Source organism: Dermacentor variabilis, chromosome 8 (assembly GCF_050947875.1).
Source record: "Dermacentor variabilis isolate Ectoservices chromosome 8, ASM5094787v1, whole genome shotgun sequence".
Taxonomy (NCBI): Eukaryota; Metazoa; Arthropoda; class Arachnida; order Ixodida; family Ixodidae; genus Dermacentor; species Dermacentor variabilis.
The window spans coordinates 51,833,364-51,849,699 of record NC_134575.1 but is presented as its reverse complement, the minus strand read 5'-3'; the positions used below and the strand labels follow the sequence as shown (position 1 = coordinate 51,849,699).

Genomic DNA, 16,336 nt, shown 5'->3' with positions numbered 1-16,336 from the left:
TAAGCTTCCTAGTTCTCGTCCTCCATTGTGAATCAATGTTTTTCCTGTACAGATACCTCAACACTCTCCCAGCCCATTTACTGTCTTCCATATTCCTCAGTCGTTCTTCATACTCAATTTTACTGCGAGCTTCCCTCACTTCAACTAGTCCAGCCCATATAACCCTGCACAGCTTCATTTGTAGTCTTCCCGTGAGCGCCCAATGCGAGGCGACCCACTGACCTTTGGTTTCCGTCGAGTCCTGATTGTACCTCTGATTTAAAGCAAACAACGGCATTTCAAAAAGTAAGTCCTCGGACCATTACACCTTACGACATACCTTTGGAGCACCTCATATCGATTGTATCCCCATAACACTGTGTGCGTCATTATGGCTGCATTTCCCTTCCCCTTTACTGTTATTGCTATTTTCCTCTATATAAATATATTGATTGCCTTCGTTTATCCATATACCAATGTATTTATACTATTTTACCCGAGGTATTTCGTGTTCCTGTATTGCCACTGTTTGTTCACTGTTTTCTTTGAATTCCATAACACCTGATTTTCTAACCGTAAATTGCGACGCTAAATTCTCGCCTTCCTGTCCACAAATAATTGCCAGAGGATGCAAATCACTTTGCTTCTTGGCTAGCAACACAATGTCGTCCGCATAAAATAAACCTGGGAGCTGCTGCTCTACTACTGTACCACCCCCTTCCCCCTGTTTGTATGAGAGATTAAACCCGATATTACTTCCTTCTATCACCCTCTCCATCTTCACCATGTACATTATAAACTACAGTGGCAATAAAGGGCACCCTTGCCTCAGTGCCTCAGTTCCGCAAACGGTATTTTCTAGTTAAATCTCTCTCAAACGCCGTAGTCAATCGTCGCCTAAGCTTTCGTCTTCCAGAATATCCCACAAAATGTAGCGGTCTACGTTATCATGCGACCCTGCAATGTCTAAAAAGACCACATATAACGGTCTGCTTGCGACTTTTTATGTTTCAATAGACTGAGTAACAACAAATTAATTATCATCCCAACGCCTACCTATTCTGAAGCCATTCTGAAGTACTCACAAAATGACAATATTCTCTGCCCATGCATGCATCTTTAATTTGATTGCCTGCATTGCTAGCCTGTATATTAACGATGTTATGGTCAACGGTCTATGCGAGTGAATTTTACCTTTCTCCCCCTTACCTTTATAAATTAAACTCATTCTACTTCATTCTACTTTGTCGCCAACTGTCTGGTATTCTCATCTACTTTTTAAAGTTTTTTCCACTGCTTTCACGAGCGCTTTCGTACTTTTTGGTCCTAGTTCATTATTCAGCCTAACGGGAACCTCGTCTAGCCCTCTGGCTGTGCGCTTAGGAATTTTCTGTTCGGCTTTCTTCCAGTTGAAATTGGTCAGCACCAGCTGGTTCCCATCTGGTTTTTTTTAATGCCCTTTTTTTCTTCAAATACAACCTCATCATTGCCTTGGAAAGATTCAGCTTTTATTTTTCGTATGTAGTTTACTGTTGCTTCCCCTTCCAGTTTGTTTCAGTTTTCGTGTAGGATACGTTGTACTGCTGTTGACTGCATGTCTATTAATTTTACGTGGTTCCAAAGTATTCTCGTTGCGGCCTTCTTTCACTCACGTATTTCGGGCAACGAACGTCCACTTTCACCTTTTATCTTTCTTTGCACCAGTGTTTGAACCATACATATTTTCGCCCGGTATATTTCCCATTTACTGGCTGCTTCATCCTGCGGTAACTGCGCTTTTTTTGCCTGCCCTTGCTCTTGGGATGCTTTATGTCGTTCGACGATCGCTTCTCGTTTCTCCCTGTTCCACCAGCATTTCGGTTTCTTTTTTGATTTCCAACGAACGTGTTGTTTCTCTTTCCCTATTTCTATGGTTAATACACTCAAACGCTCACTATATTCCCACTTTTTATTTGGCCATTCGCCGAGTTCTTCCTGGACCCCTGTGACTATGTTTGTTATTTGTTCAGCGTTGGAATTTGAAGTGGCCCTTTTGCATTCCTAGCTCTCTTTCCCAACTACATATCCGATTCCCAAAAGGATCCGTTTAAGGTCTCTCCCTATGCTGCTATACCCTTCCTCCTCAATAACTAATTCTCTCAACCTATCACCTACGTATTAGCTCAACCTTCTGTCATCAGACAGTAATGAAGAGTCTGTTGCCAGTTTCCCAGTTCCCCCGTGATCTGCCCTTCACACTTGGGCACTGTATTCACAATAACAAGGCTATGTTGGTCACAAAGATCTAGCATTGACTTCCCGTTGTTGTCGGTATAGCTATCGAAATCCTGTATGTGGGCATTCTTGTCACCTAATAGGATAATTTCAGCATCATTCCCCAAACCTTTAATATCAGCGCTTATGGATTCCACTAACTCATTATTCTTCTCTGTGCAGTTATTTCCGGTCCCCAAATCCGTTACGCCCCGCCAAGTTTTCATTCCACTGATTGTACCTGAAAACCAAAGATGCTCTTGACATCTTGAATTAACTCTTTTCCATTTGGCTTCCTGATGAATGAGCATTCCGACTCCCCTTCCCTTTCTTTCCGACTTAGTTCTGTTGCACCTTTCCTAAACATATTTCTCAATCACTGGCGGCTCTTCCAAACCTCTAAGCTACATTTCTCTAACTGCATACACCCTTATTTGTTCTCTGTTTAAATCCTCCCCAATCTGCGCCCACTTTTCCTTTCTTCTGCCGCCCTGCATGTTTATGTAGCCTATTGCATGGCGAGCTCTATTTCATGTTTTCCTCCTTTTTCTGTTATTGACCTCGATGCTAATCTGAGGTTTCCCTAGGGGACCTTCTTCGTTACTACCTACTCTGGCTTTCTGAGCACCCGTGGGCCTCATAAAAAAAGCAACAGCGCACCCAGCAACTCTCCAGCCTACTTCTCGTCCAAGCCTGTAATTGAAGTGGATCCCGTTTAGTTCGAAACCCCCCCCACCTTTTTACTTCCCTGTTTACTTCGACAACCTCGAAGCCTTTCTCTCGGCTTATTTTCCATATCGCCTCATTAGCAGCAACTACAGCTCTTTGTATGTGACTGTCACGTGCAGGCACTTTCAGCACCGTGCACACCACGATCTGCACCTGAGGGGACAGCTCGCGCAAGTCGTCCACCCCCTTCGCCAAGCGCTGGGCTAGTCCTCCCCCTTTACTGTTTAGGACGTCATTTAGCCCACCTGCTACTATGACAAGGTTGCGCACGTGGGCATGTTCCGCGAGCTTTGCTTTTGCTCATTCCGTGACAGTACCCAGTGCCCGTTCTAAAGATGTTCCTACCGCCACTCTTTTATCGCCTTTCATCCTCTCCACAATTGCTTCTGAGCGCCTAGGCAGGTTTGAGTCGCCGGCAATAATCGCCATTTCACTCTCTCCAGCATCTACCTGCTTACATTTGTCCTTTTCCGCGTGATTCGGACTTGAGAAGGGGTGCATCAATGTACACGTGCGTCAATGCACACGTGACGACGCAGTCAATGCAGAGGCGCTCGCGCCACGTGATGATTATATGAAATAAGTGTATTGAATAAAATTTGTCAGAGACGCTTAATACTGCTTAAGTTTAGGAATGCCGGAGCATTATAATCGTTTTGGTGAATTGTTTTTTTTTGCCCGTGCTCCTTGTACAATCAATCTCTAACCTGCGTTCTAACTGCGCTTCGGTAAGGCCAAGTGAAAACGCGCCAAGCGTCTCAACTCGCTCGTTTGCCCGCGAAGAGGTCCTACCTTGAAGGAACATTCACCACCGTTCAATTGGACAATATTGTTTTTTTAAAGCGAAAGCCTTACATGGCCCAGCACGCGACAATTCGTCGGTGTGACCGAAAGATAACAAAAATGGCCAACGGCGCAAAGAGTAGAGATTCGCCACAAAATGCTATGATTGACGTCAACTTCGATATGGGGGGGGGGGGGGGGGGGGGGTGTTGTGCAAAAAACTGAGTTAATTCTTTTGAAATGAAAAGGAGCTGGGTGGGAAACGAACCCAGGACACAGGGCTTCGAGAAAAGCACGCTTCCCTGAATCCACGGCGGCTCTTTTTTTTTTCCTCATATGCTATGCATTGCATCTTGCCCATGCAAGAATCGTAATATACGCGAGAAACGTGCAAACACATCTCGTATTCGTGATCTAGAAAGGACTTGTAAATAACGTTGAGCGCCCCCCCGCTATGCGCCACATAAAACCTACTGCTAGTTTTGATCTTTAAAAAATCGCAAGGACAAGCAACATATCACGAGATGGTGCCAGTCCTGTTGAAAACCTGTAAAGTCATACATGTCCTTCAAGTGTCCTACCATTTGAGACTACTGAAATTTGAACCAAACTGCAGGTTCAGCGTTTCGGTCCAACAGAACGTTTTCCATAATCTATATACGTAGTCCAATTAGGAAAAACGTATCAAATGACACGTGTTGACCGTTTCTCTGGAGTATATCTACACAGCGTACAGAAAACAACAGTAAAAAGATTTTATAGCAAGAATTTTGCCACCTTTCCCGTTCTGCATTCTCCAGTGTATTCAATTAAATTAGGGGGTTTTACGCACCCAAACTGCTTTCTGATTATGAGGCATGCCGTAGTGGAGGACTCCGGAAATTTCGAACACCTGGGGTTCTTTAAAGTGCACCTAAATCTAAGTACACGGGTGTTTTCGCATTTCGCCCCCATCGAAATGCGGCCGCCGCGGTCGGGATTCCATCCCGCGGCCTCGTGCTCAGCTGTCCAACACCATAGTCACTGAGCAACCACGGTGAATTCTGCAGTGTATCAGGGCATGAGGTAGTTCAGCGAGTGCGCAAGATGCGTTTATCCCCATGTACTAAAACATTTTCTTTAAATTTCACAGTTGAACGCTACCCGTGAGAACTTCACACTAAAAGGCATATTTGTACCCACTGTGAATTGTCGCCTTCGCGAAGTGCCCGAGACGTTGGCTCGCATTGCTTCATAAGTTATAAAGATGCAATAATACTTTGGGATGAGTTTCAAGGAACTCTTAAAAAAGACATGGTTTTGAGTCAGCACACCTTTCGATAAATGATTGCGATCCACGGCGGCTCCAAGGTTTTAATTGACTAGAGGTTTGCCTAGTCCGTGCGTATTAGGCACGTGACGGCACAGTAAAGCGCCACGTTATGAGTGTATAAAATTAGTGTATAAAGTAAAAAAAGTATGAAGATCCTGTTGAGCGCCGCGGAACTGTCCTTCGGGTTGGGAACTCCTTGCGGGCAAGCGAGCACGTTGACAGGCTTGGCGCATTTTGATTTGGCCGGCACCGAAGAAAATATCGACCACCTGCTGTGCCACTGTCCACGATATGCCCCAAAAAGAGAGGAACTTGCTAACACTTTTCAAAAATGGGACAATCGGCAGCTTTCAGTGCAGGTGCTGCTAGAACACCACCCCCATCGCTCGTCAGCCCATAAAGCTGTGAAGGCAATTTTATGCTTCTTGAAGACGACGGCTGTGACTATTAGTAAAATTACTACTAGACCACACGCGTCAGCGAACTAACCGCCAATTTCCTTCTTTCCTTACCTTCTCTCTCTCCCTGTCATCTTTGTCTTCCCCTTTTCAATTCACTCGGTGTAGAGTAGCCAACCGGACGTTATTCTGGTTAACATCCCTGCCTTCTGCTTTTCCCTTTCCTCCCTCCTCCTTTGATTTGGCCCTACCGAGGTGCAGTTAGAACACAGCCGAGAGCTTGCGCGAACAAGAAAAGCGCGAAAAAAAGAAAGGTGTTTAACCAAAACCACTATAAAGCTTTTCCATTTTGCATTAAGTATCTGTGCCGAAATGTCTTATTTTTCTTCTTGCGAAGCTGCGTTTTTGAGCCCGCGGCTCGGCGTGCTGGTGTGCCTGACACGGCAATCTTCACGTTGTTCCCTCCGCTGCAGCCTGCGTGGTTCCATTGTAAAGCTGCTTTCGAGGGGTGCACGAGTGCAGTACTTCACAGACATGATCATGCCTGAATATCCCACTCCGCTGTAATGCTGTATACAATGCCCAAACTGGTGAGAGGCTCTTTAAGCGCTAAGGTATTGGGCTGCAACTGGACCGCAAATACTGCTTTCCTAAAGCACACAGTAACTCGTTTCACGAAGTGCCACCACGGATGCGCGTATGAACTATATTTTCTGCACGTTTGCTAACGAAATAGTGTATTTGTCATTATCCTACCAATAATTTAATGTCACTATCCCTCCGCATTTATTGCTGCTAACTATTTATTCAGGCCTCCAAGATAATGGCTCTTGTTTTGCGCCCAATAAAGATTGCTTAAGTGCCTGGCTACAGAAGTACGGGTTGTTTTTCAGGAATGCCGACGTCTCCATTAAATTTTTGCATACACCACTGAACCTGATCTTGAATGTGGAAGATATTAGTAAGCACAACTATTATTTTTTCTCTTCCTTTATTTATCACTGGTGTAAATTGATGAGTATTCGAAAGTGAAAAGCAAGCAGGCACCGTTTAATGCTTCTAGATAAGCATCTGAAACATTGTGTTCTTGCCGCAGGGCTTTGAAGTACAGCATGTTAAAGGACTGAGCAGGCCAGCGTGCTTAAAAATGCTTCTCGGCGTCGTTCCAGTCCACTTGCGTGCTTTTCAATTTTGGTGGTAATTTAGCACACTGCAGCACCTATGTGTACTCCTTTGTTATGGCCTTTTCGTCACTCAACCGTAGTATTTTCGGACACGATACAACTAAAATAAGTGGTAACACTCAAAGACAGTACTGTGTCACAGCCTTCGATTATTGAGGTTGAATCACGCCCTCTACCCTCTACACTTTGTTGTGTGAATTCGGTGAAACTCTTTCCATGGGTTCTTTAAGGCAGTTCTTTACGGAGACGCTTGTAGGTGCGTGAACTGCCGTGGATTGCATGCTCAAATTAATCATCACATTGTTCAAAGCCGTTTCAAGCTATCAAACCTCACATCGGCTTAGTTGAGAAACAACTACTGCAGTCAAAACACTTGCGGCGATTTGCCTCTCCACGTAAGACAGTGTCAATTCCACATGAAATGTAGAACCAAAGGTATTTTTAGGGCAGGTAAATTTCTAAGAAAGTATTACTAATTGATGAAATATGTTCCAGTGCAATGAAGAGAATGGTAAAAAAATAAATCAACAACAATTGACGAAAGCGCTGGGAACATAAATAAAGTGCGCCGATGACTGTAGGTGATGAACAGCTTGGCAGAAAACCTGAGACGAATTCTAAGTTGCAAATTGGTTGTTTGGCATTGATATGCGAATATAAGTTATTCGTTTTTGGTCGTATGCGTGATGGTAATTTACTTAATCATTACGATTTATACTATTGAAGCTTTCTGTAACGTCTCGACCAAGATTGCGGCATGGCATTAGGCTCCCATGTTTACTACAGTTGAGAACATACATTCTAACAAGGACACTAAACAACTCTTGTGAGAAATGTACTCTTTACTTCCAGGCAATAAAGCTGCCGTGAAGTATATAAAAGGAGCGTATGTTATTTTGTATGCAGATGCTGCATGCGTTATTTTGAGATCACAAAATGATGGTGAGTGTGTGCTGTTTCAACTGAAGAAGTCAAGTTTACTTATTTGTTTGCAATTTTGGTTCAGTGTTTATTTAATACGTCCAAACCTACGATAATTACTATTTTTACTGCTATATACAAAGAACCAAATGCTGGGATTATTGCCTTGGAGACTAGTGCCTTATACCCATGCGTTTTTTACTGGGGACATAGATTTAAAAACTAGATTGGGACAGTACACAGTTTTAAATTTTGAGCTTCACTGCTCCAAGATGTGCACATCGCTTTCAAAACAAGAAAGTAACAAATAGGCGCATTTTTCAATCATTTATAAAATCTCATTAATGAAATGTTTAACGACTTACTGTAAGACACATATCACAAGTAATGAATTGTAGCTGGTTAGTTCCCTAGGATTGCCAACTTGGAAATAATTCTTGCGATTACCACATTTCGAAGATGCGTGGCGTGAAACATGCGATAACATGTTGCGTTGTTCAGCGTACCTATTAAGAAAACCCAAGCAAAAAAGAAAGAAAACTCGGACACACATTCCTCAATATAGGTCAAGCGAACCTTTTGTAAAGCGGGACATTAAATTCAGTAAAATTATGCAGATCCCACGCACTGCGAAAGCAGATGCGATGTTAGTGAGGCAGCCTGTGCTATTTGCGTTCATTGATAATGTTTGGCTGTGATGTTGACAGCATATGACAGTCCCGAGATGATGTGAAATTTTGCATTGCGTATACTACGTTCATTTCTCTACGTAGGGCCTAGAAAACGCAGCTAGACGTGTTTGCTCGAGGTGTCGTTGGGCGCCGTTGTTCGTTGCCTGCGAGAATGTTAGCACTGCCATTGCCCCACACGGCACGTCAAATTGTGGCTGAAGTGTTCGTTTGCTTACATATCTCGATCTCGACGCTGCGGTGCTTTAACGCGGATTAGCGTCTCCAAGCGCTGCTTCAGTTGTGCGTATGATGCAGCTTACAGCGTGCATGTTTTTCAGAGACCGCATAAACGTGCCGTACCGTACCTTGTATTCGAAGTTTTCCAGTTTGTCCGAAATTTTTCCCATGTCAACTAGTAGCCTGTGAGGGAGGAGATAGCTGCCTTGACCTGCCCGCAAGTCCCGAGCCCGCACCCTATCCCTGCGCCAACATACGCTCAGGTTGCCTCTATAGTGCCACCTTCCCAGCAGCCATCACAAGAGGCACCTGCACCGCACATTCCCCTGAGTCCTATCACTACAAGACCACAACCTCGACCGTCTTACAACGCATGGAGCCCACCTCGACAGGTTTGCTACTATTGCGGCATCCGTGGCCACATTTCTAGGTTCCGACGCCGTCAGCAAGATGAAAGGCATGGCTATAACGGGTTTGAAAGGGATGAGTTTTCTGGCCTTGTACCACAACGTCGGCGTTCTTACTACGATTATTATCCACGACGTTCCCCATCTCCCCAGGACTTAAACGCTGCCGGTTCATTGCGTTGACCGCGTCGTCGCTCTCTATCACCGATGCTGCGCTCCTCTTCCCCTCTTCGACCGGCTACTTCGTCCTCCGATCCCCGCCCGGAAAACTAAATGAGGCAGCTTCAGGAGGGAAAGCTGCATCCTTTGGACAGCATGAAACTCCTCCGGAGCGCCCGTCAAATGTACTTACGTGTTGATGGTGTCCGAATCGAAGCCTTGGTTGACACAGGTGCATCGCTTTTCGTTATTAGCACTGACTTGTGTTCTCGATTGCGAAAAGTGAAGACACCATATCATGGCCCTCCCCTTCGTTGTGCCAATGCAGTTTTTGTTCAGCCCTCCGATGTTTGCACTGCGCGTGTTTTCATTGATGGCATCCTTCACCACATTCAGTTTGTCGTGCTGTCTTCGTGTATATAGGAGATGATTTTGGGATGGGATTTCCTGTCCTCCGCCTAAGCTTTCATCTCTTGCCATCAGTGAAGTATTCATATGAGCATACTGAATCTTCGTCCGCTCTCGATGCTCACAGCCTACGTTTCGTCACGTCTACCGACTGTTTCATTCCCACCGGCCATGAGCACATTCTCACACTGACTTCCGACACAGTTGTTAATGGTGATGTGTTCCTTGCGCAGAGTGGTCGCTGCATTTCTGCTGGACTTAGCCTTGCTCCTAGCCTGGTCCGCTTTCATTACGGTAGAGCGTTCGTCGCTGTTTGTAGCCCTACTTCTTCGGCAGTTGTGCTCTCCCAGGGCACTACTGGGACTTGCTTAGCTGACACCGAACCTCTTTCGCTGGCACCGCTTCACACCGAATCACCACCTTTGTCTACCGCAACTGACGATCATACAGCCTCCGCAGCTTTAACGGCCGCGATAAACCCAGATCTGAATGCTGCGCAGGACGAAGACCTTTTGGCACTCCTACACAAACACAGTGCCTTATATGACGCTCACTCCAAGCTTCTGGGGCGCATTTCCGTCGCAGTACATCGGATCGAAACCGAAGGTGGTTCGGTTGTACGCCGCCGCCCGTATCGCGTGTCTTCCGCCGAACGGAAAATCATTGCGGATAACATTATTGAAATGCTCAAACGAGATATAATTCGGCCATCGTCCAGTTCTTGGTTATCCGCTGTTGTGTTGGTTCGCAAGAAAGACGGCTCTATACGATTTTGCGTCGATTACCGGAGCCCTTAATGAGATCACCTGCAAAGACGTATATCCGACGCCAAGAATCGATGATGCCATTGACTCCCTCCAGGGTGCAGAATATTTCTCTAGTCTAGACCTCCGATCTGGATACTGGCAAATTCCCATGCACGAAGCGGACAAGGGCAACACAACCTATGCAACACCAGACAGAGTTTACGAATTCAACGTCATGCCCTTCGATTTATGCATTGCTCCTGGAACATTTGAACGCATGAACGACACAGCTTTACGTGGCTATAATTGGTAGCCCTGTCTGTGCTATTTAGATGACATCGTTATTTTTTGTACAACTTTCCGTCAGCATCTTCCGCGTTTGCACGTAGTTTTCGCATGCATTTCCAGCGCTGGACTCCAATTCAACACAAAGAAATGCCATTTTTTCCAGAAAGAACATCAAAGTGTTGGGCCACGTTATCAGTAAAGATGGCTTTCGACCAGATCCGGAAAAGGTGCCTGCCGTGCTTCGCTTCCCTTGGCCTGAAAATGAAAAAACACTTAAGAAGCTTCTTGGGCCGGGCATTCTACTTCCGCCGCTTAATTAGTCATTTTGCTACCATGGTGTCGGCGCTGCACAAGTTGCTCACGCCGGGAACCGCTTTTCGTTGGACAGAGGACTGCTAACTTTCTTTCGAAGCCCTCAAGCAAGCATTAACCACCGACCCTGTCCTCCGTCACTTCGATGAGAACGCACCAACTTGTTGGCACACCGACGCTAATGACCATAGGATCGGTGTTGTCCTTCTACAGCGTGATACCAACTCACGAGAGATAGTTGTTGCCTATGCCAGTCGCGCATAAATGGCTGCCGAAAAGAACAACTCGATCACAGAGCAGGAATGTCTCGCAGTAGTTTGGGCGATACAAAAAGTTTGACCATACCTTTATGAACGCCACTTCCCGGTCATAACCGACCACCACGCCTTATGCTGGTTGTCGTCGATCAAAAATTACTCTGGACGCCTTGGTCGCTGGGTGGTCCGCTTACAAGAGTACGATTTTGACGTTGTTTACAAGTCTGGGAAAAAGCATCTAAAGGCCGACGCTCTCTCTCGCTGCCCCCTGCCACTATTACCTTCAAGTACATCTCTTCATTGCTCACCACTTGATGATTAGACGAAGTCTCCACTCTCGTTAATACCTCTAGCGGTTATTGGCACGTTATCCTCCAATCGCGTCACTCAGCTAGCCTCGTGTCAACGTTCTGATCCCTACTGCAACAGCATTATCCAAATCCTGTGCGGAACTAGTTCTGCACCAAATGCCAGATTACGTCGACAAGTGCAACTATTTAAGCTCGACAACGACGTGCTGCACCGCTACATTTACAACTCCGACGGACACCGCTGGGTACCTGTTCTTCCACGTCCGCTGCGCACACAAGTCCTTGAAGCCTTTCACGACGACCCATCTGCTGGCCATTTGGGCTGCCGGAATACATACCACCGCGCTAGGAACCGTTTCTTTTGGCCAGGCATGTCTACCTTTGTGGCCAAGTACGTCGCTTCTTGCGTCCATTATCAACGGCGGAAACGACCGACTTCGCCTCCTGCTGGGCTTTTACAGCCCATCCCATGTCCCGAGACACCCTTTCCCATCCTTGGGATAGACCTAATCGGCCCTCTGCCGATAACGCCGGCAGGTCATCGATGGATCGTGACAGCTCTTGACCCGCTCACACGTTACGCAGAGACCGCTCCTCTGCGCTCTAGTTCGGCCTCAGACGTTGCCACCTTCTTTCTGGATGCCATTGTGCTGCGTCATGGTGCACCTCGTGTACTGGTAAGTGACCGTGGCAAGAATTTCCTGTCAACAATGATCAAAGAAGTACTCGGAACTTGTGGCACATTTGATAAGACGACATCCGCATATCACCCTCAAACAAATGGTCCAACAGAGCGATTTTATCGCACACACAGATATGATATCAATGTATATCGGGCCAAACCACGACAACTGGGGCAAACTTTTACCCTTGGTGATGTTTGCTCACAACAACGCTATCCAATGAACTATGGTGTACTCACCTTTCTACCTAGTTTACGGCCGTTCACCGACGTTCATATATATATATATATATATATATATATGTAACTTTTTTCATATGAAGAAAGTGCGTGTGATCTCGAAGAATTGTGGGCCGAAGTGACGGCGTTGTATGCACACATATTAGGAGACAGTTGAATTTCGCAGCCTGAGCCCTGTCGGTGGTGTAATATCCCTTTGTGTAATTGTCGCATACTTGGGCATCACTAAGACTGCTTCGCCTTTCCGCCGAACTGCAGCGGCTCTCTCTCTCTCTCTCTCTCGTTTTTTTTTGTGAGTCTGAGTACGAGCGCAGCGGCGCATGACTGCTACTGATTCTGATTTCGAGTGAACCCGGCTGGGCCTCATTTAGGTTACTGAGGGAATTATACAGTGTTCCCCAACTGTCATACACCAAGAATTTATATATAAAGAGTATTTGCGTTACTCGAAAAAAACCTAGTGCATATTCTTTCGAGGATAGTGGAGTAGCCGCCAGTAATTCTTTCGTTACTGTGATTTATTTTGGCTATTGCATTTAATTATCTAACTCGAGAAGTGCCGTCCTAATGTTGAAAGCGTAAATGAGGCATTTGTAGGCACCCGAAATGACATCTAACTGCGATGTTTTGAGCGACGCACTAATCGCGTACAAATTTTTTCCGACTGCTAAATAAATCCCAGGAAACGTGAAATATGTCACGTGACTGCACTCCCCTCCAAATCATAGAGCAGCGCCCTCATATAAGCTGATTGAAAGCAACTGAATCGCCTGCCGCAAACCCGAAGAGAAAGCTCATCAACTTGATAATGGTGCGGAAGGAGCACCAACAGCAGGTTTCGCGGCTTCGCAGCTATTCCTTCCTCTCATTCCTACGTCACACTTATTATCTGTCTCTCAACGCCGACTGATCACACTGATAACAAAATTCCCTTGATAACGTGGCTGAAGTGCCGCTCTGACAACGCACGAAATGTGAAAAGCAGTGCAATAACTATATTTCTCGCGAGGAACTTGCTCCGGACCAAAGCCAATTTAATGTGACCGCTTTATTTTTCATGAAAGTGCATAGGTGCTACAAAAACAGGTTCATGTAAAAAAAGCAAATAAACAGACTGGGAAGCGAGCCGTGTGTAGAGAAAAGATAAAACCAATGCGTTCAAGAAAGTAAATATACCATTTCTAAATGAGCCGAATTGGCAATCAGGACGTCTGCAAAATGAAAAAAAACACACCAGATTTCAGTGTGTCTTGATTAAATATGTATTCGAATGCCCCGTTCTACACCAGCTGCTGCCTAGAGGACTTGTTTGGATAGGTCTCCTTCTAAATCTGCGCAGTAATGTGTCTGTTTTATGACACCTGCAATGGCTTTCTTGATGACCGAAGCCGGAATTCTACGGCAGACATCCGTTATCCTTGCCTTGAACTAATCTGATGTCCGTCTTGGTCATGTGAGCACGATCTTTCACATAACCCCAAAGAAAGGAATCGAGTGGAGAGAGATGAAGTGACCTAGCCGGCCAATTTACAGGCCCGTGCATTCTAATCTATTGCGCATAAAAAGTCTCATGAACTAATGTCGTGCTCGGCTGCTGATGTGTGCTGGTGCTCCATCTTGCTGATACCACAGCAATGGAAGACGGGACAGCGGGGCTTGTCTGAGAAACTCATCCACCACTCCTTCAAGGATTTCATTCACGTAACGCTATCCAGTTCAGTGTGTCATCGAAGAATATGCGACCGAATTTAGCACGGTGTAAATTCCGAACCACACATATAGCGACCACTGGTACTGGTGCCAATTTCCCTTTACGAAGTGTGGATTTGAGTCTCTCCAATGGTGTGCGTTATGCAAATTTACCTAGGCGTTTCTGCGAAAATTGGCCTCATTCGTGCACTTGATAATGCCCAAAAAGTCTGGTGACGGATTGGCCTTTTTGAGACCCAATTCGAGAAATCTAGGTGATTTCGCAGGTCCCTATCTTCCAAACGCTGGTGCTGGTTATTGTGGTACGGATGAAAGGCCGTCGTTTAGAATCCTCCAAACGGATGACTTGGAAATTGGTGCCTGGCCGGCCACATCCCGTACTCTAGCATGAGGGTTTTAGGCCATAAATGCTAGAACATCCGTGCGTAGGCGTGAACTCAAAGATGGAGTCCTCCGCCACCCTTTTTTAAAGCTGCCAGTTTGTCTCAGGCTTTCATAATTTCGGATGATAGTCGATGCGTTTGGTCTACCGCCACACTGAGGCGTCTGATGTGTATATTTGCGGCCTTCCACTTGTTGCCATTTGCAGATTCCAAGGCAAAGATCATGTCTACCTTCCGCTCATTAGAGATAAACATGGTGACTGGGACGAAACAAGACGCACCTTTAAACCTTTGCATTGACGTTGTCAATTCGCTTATGTAGTAATAGGTTTTGTGGGAAAAGAAGTCCATCCACTTTAACTACGCTAAGACAGCGGCTATCACTGCTTGTTTCCAACTGACAACAAACGCTACTTGTTACTTCGACCGGGGCGCGGCAAATAAGTAACTAGCTCGATCACGATGTTTTCCATTATTTCCTTTATTTCGTTCTGAATAACTCAGAGGGAGCCTGTACGAAGGCGCTCCTTTGTGATGCGGGTGGGGGCGAAGCCAAGTGGTATTTTTCATTTTTCTTGGGATTTATTTATCAGACGAAAAAAAATTTGTACAGAATTAGTACGTCGCTGAAAATACCGTAGTTAGATTTGACTTTACCTTCAAATGCCTCATTGACACTTCGATAATTAGGATAGTGCGTCTCTAGTTAGATAATTGATTACAATTTTCTAATCAAATCTCAGTGACGAAAAATTACTGCCACCCACTCAACTGGACTGTCTCCAATATGCGCTAGGTATTCTTCGAGTGACGCATTGCTCTTTTTTAAATCTTTGTACATTATAGCTAATTGGGACACCCTGCATATATTTATCACCTTTGCATGCAAGTGACGATGTTTTCATTCCTAATAAATGTTGTAAATCATTAGAAAGAATTTTTTTCATCAGTCGTTACCATTGTTTACTGGAAATAGAAGCAATACTGAGACACACAACATTAACGTGCATTTCACACGTCATTCATGAAAGACTCTGCCGAGGAGGTAACTAAGTCTAAGTTCTTTCATGGTCAAAAAAGCGCGCACTGCAATTTGAAGCGTGGTGAATATACAGCAACATATTCATTCTGAAGGCGTAAACTATCCATACCTTTAGAAAGAATGCTTAATATGCTACCTCCATCTCTTTCCATAGCGTAATAAACTTTGTCCCTGTGTGTACATTTAAATATATTGTGTGTGTGCATGTAGTTTACAGTGGAAATTTAAACCAATGTTGAACTGAGAAAATATGAGTGAGGCAACCGCCACTAGTGCTTCTAATGCCCGTGTCCTCATATTGTAAGAATTTGCAGACATAAAGCGAAAGCACGAATGAAAAGCCGTGCACGTCCTTGCCAACGATAATGCAGTAAGCTATTAGCCCCAGTAATATTTCAAGTGAAAATGTTGAAGATATTCAAACGAAACCACAAATTACATGGGTGACAAAGCTCTTGTAATGGCACTTCAGGTGTGTGTGTGCCTGCTCGAAGGTAGGGGGAGGGGGCTTCGGAGGGGGACGGAGATCGCCCGGGGGGCTCAGCCGCCCGCCCCCCCCCCCCGCAAAAGTCCGGTGGGGCTCGGGCCCCAGAGCCCCCCCCCCCCCCCCCTCTTCACCGTAGTCGGCTCCTTTGCTCTCCAGCCTTTCACACTGATCGACAAGCGTCGTAGATTTGGCCAACATGGTCTGCGTTTATCGGCACATTTGCAGCATTGAGTCGGTTCTCCTAATACAGGGAAAACGCTGTGCTAACTGTGCCAGTGAATAGAAACATTGTCAAGACGGTGCAGCGATCAGGTGTCATTGATGCTCAAGGTTGCCCTGGATAATATGAGAGATAAATCAAGAGAAAATAACGAGAAGGTCAACATATCAGTAGGAGATAATTTGAAGCTTCTTCTGCATCAAATATGCAGCTTTAG

The 16,336-nt window shown here is 45.4% G+C and overlaps 1 protein-coding gene across 2 annotated transcripts in view; it reads left to right on the top strand.

Annotated features, from left to right (window-relative positions):
- The window catches only part of LOC142591025 (uncharacterized), a 40,964-nt gene that overhangs the window by 24,072 nt on the left and 556 nt on the right, over window positions 1-16,336 (top strand). For both annotated transcript variants that reach the window (XM_075703400.1, XM_075703399.1), the window contains exons 6-7: window positions 6,348-6,415; window positions 7,491-7,580. In XM_075703400.1, coding sequence (XP_075559515.1) covers window positions 6,348-6,415; window positions 7,491-7,580 — 158 coding nt within the window. The remainder of the gene's footprint in view (window positions 1-6,347; window positions 6,416-7,490; window positions 7,581-16,336) is intronic.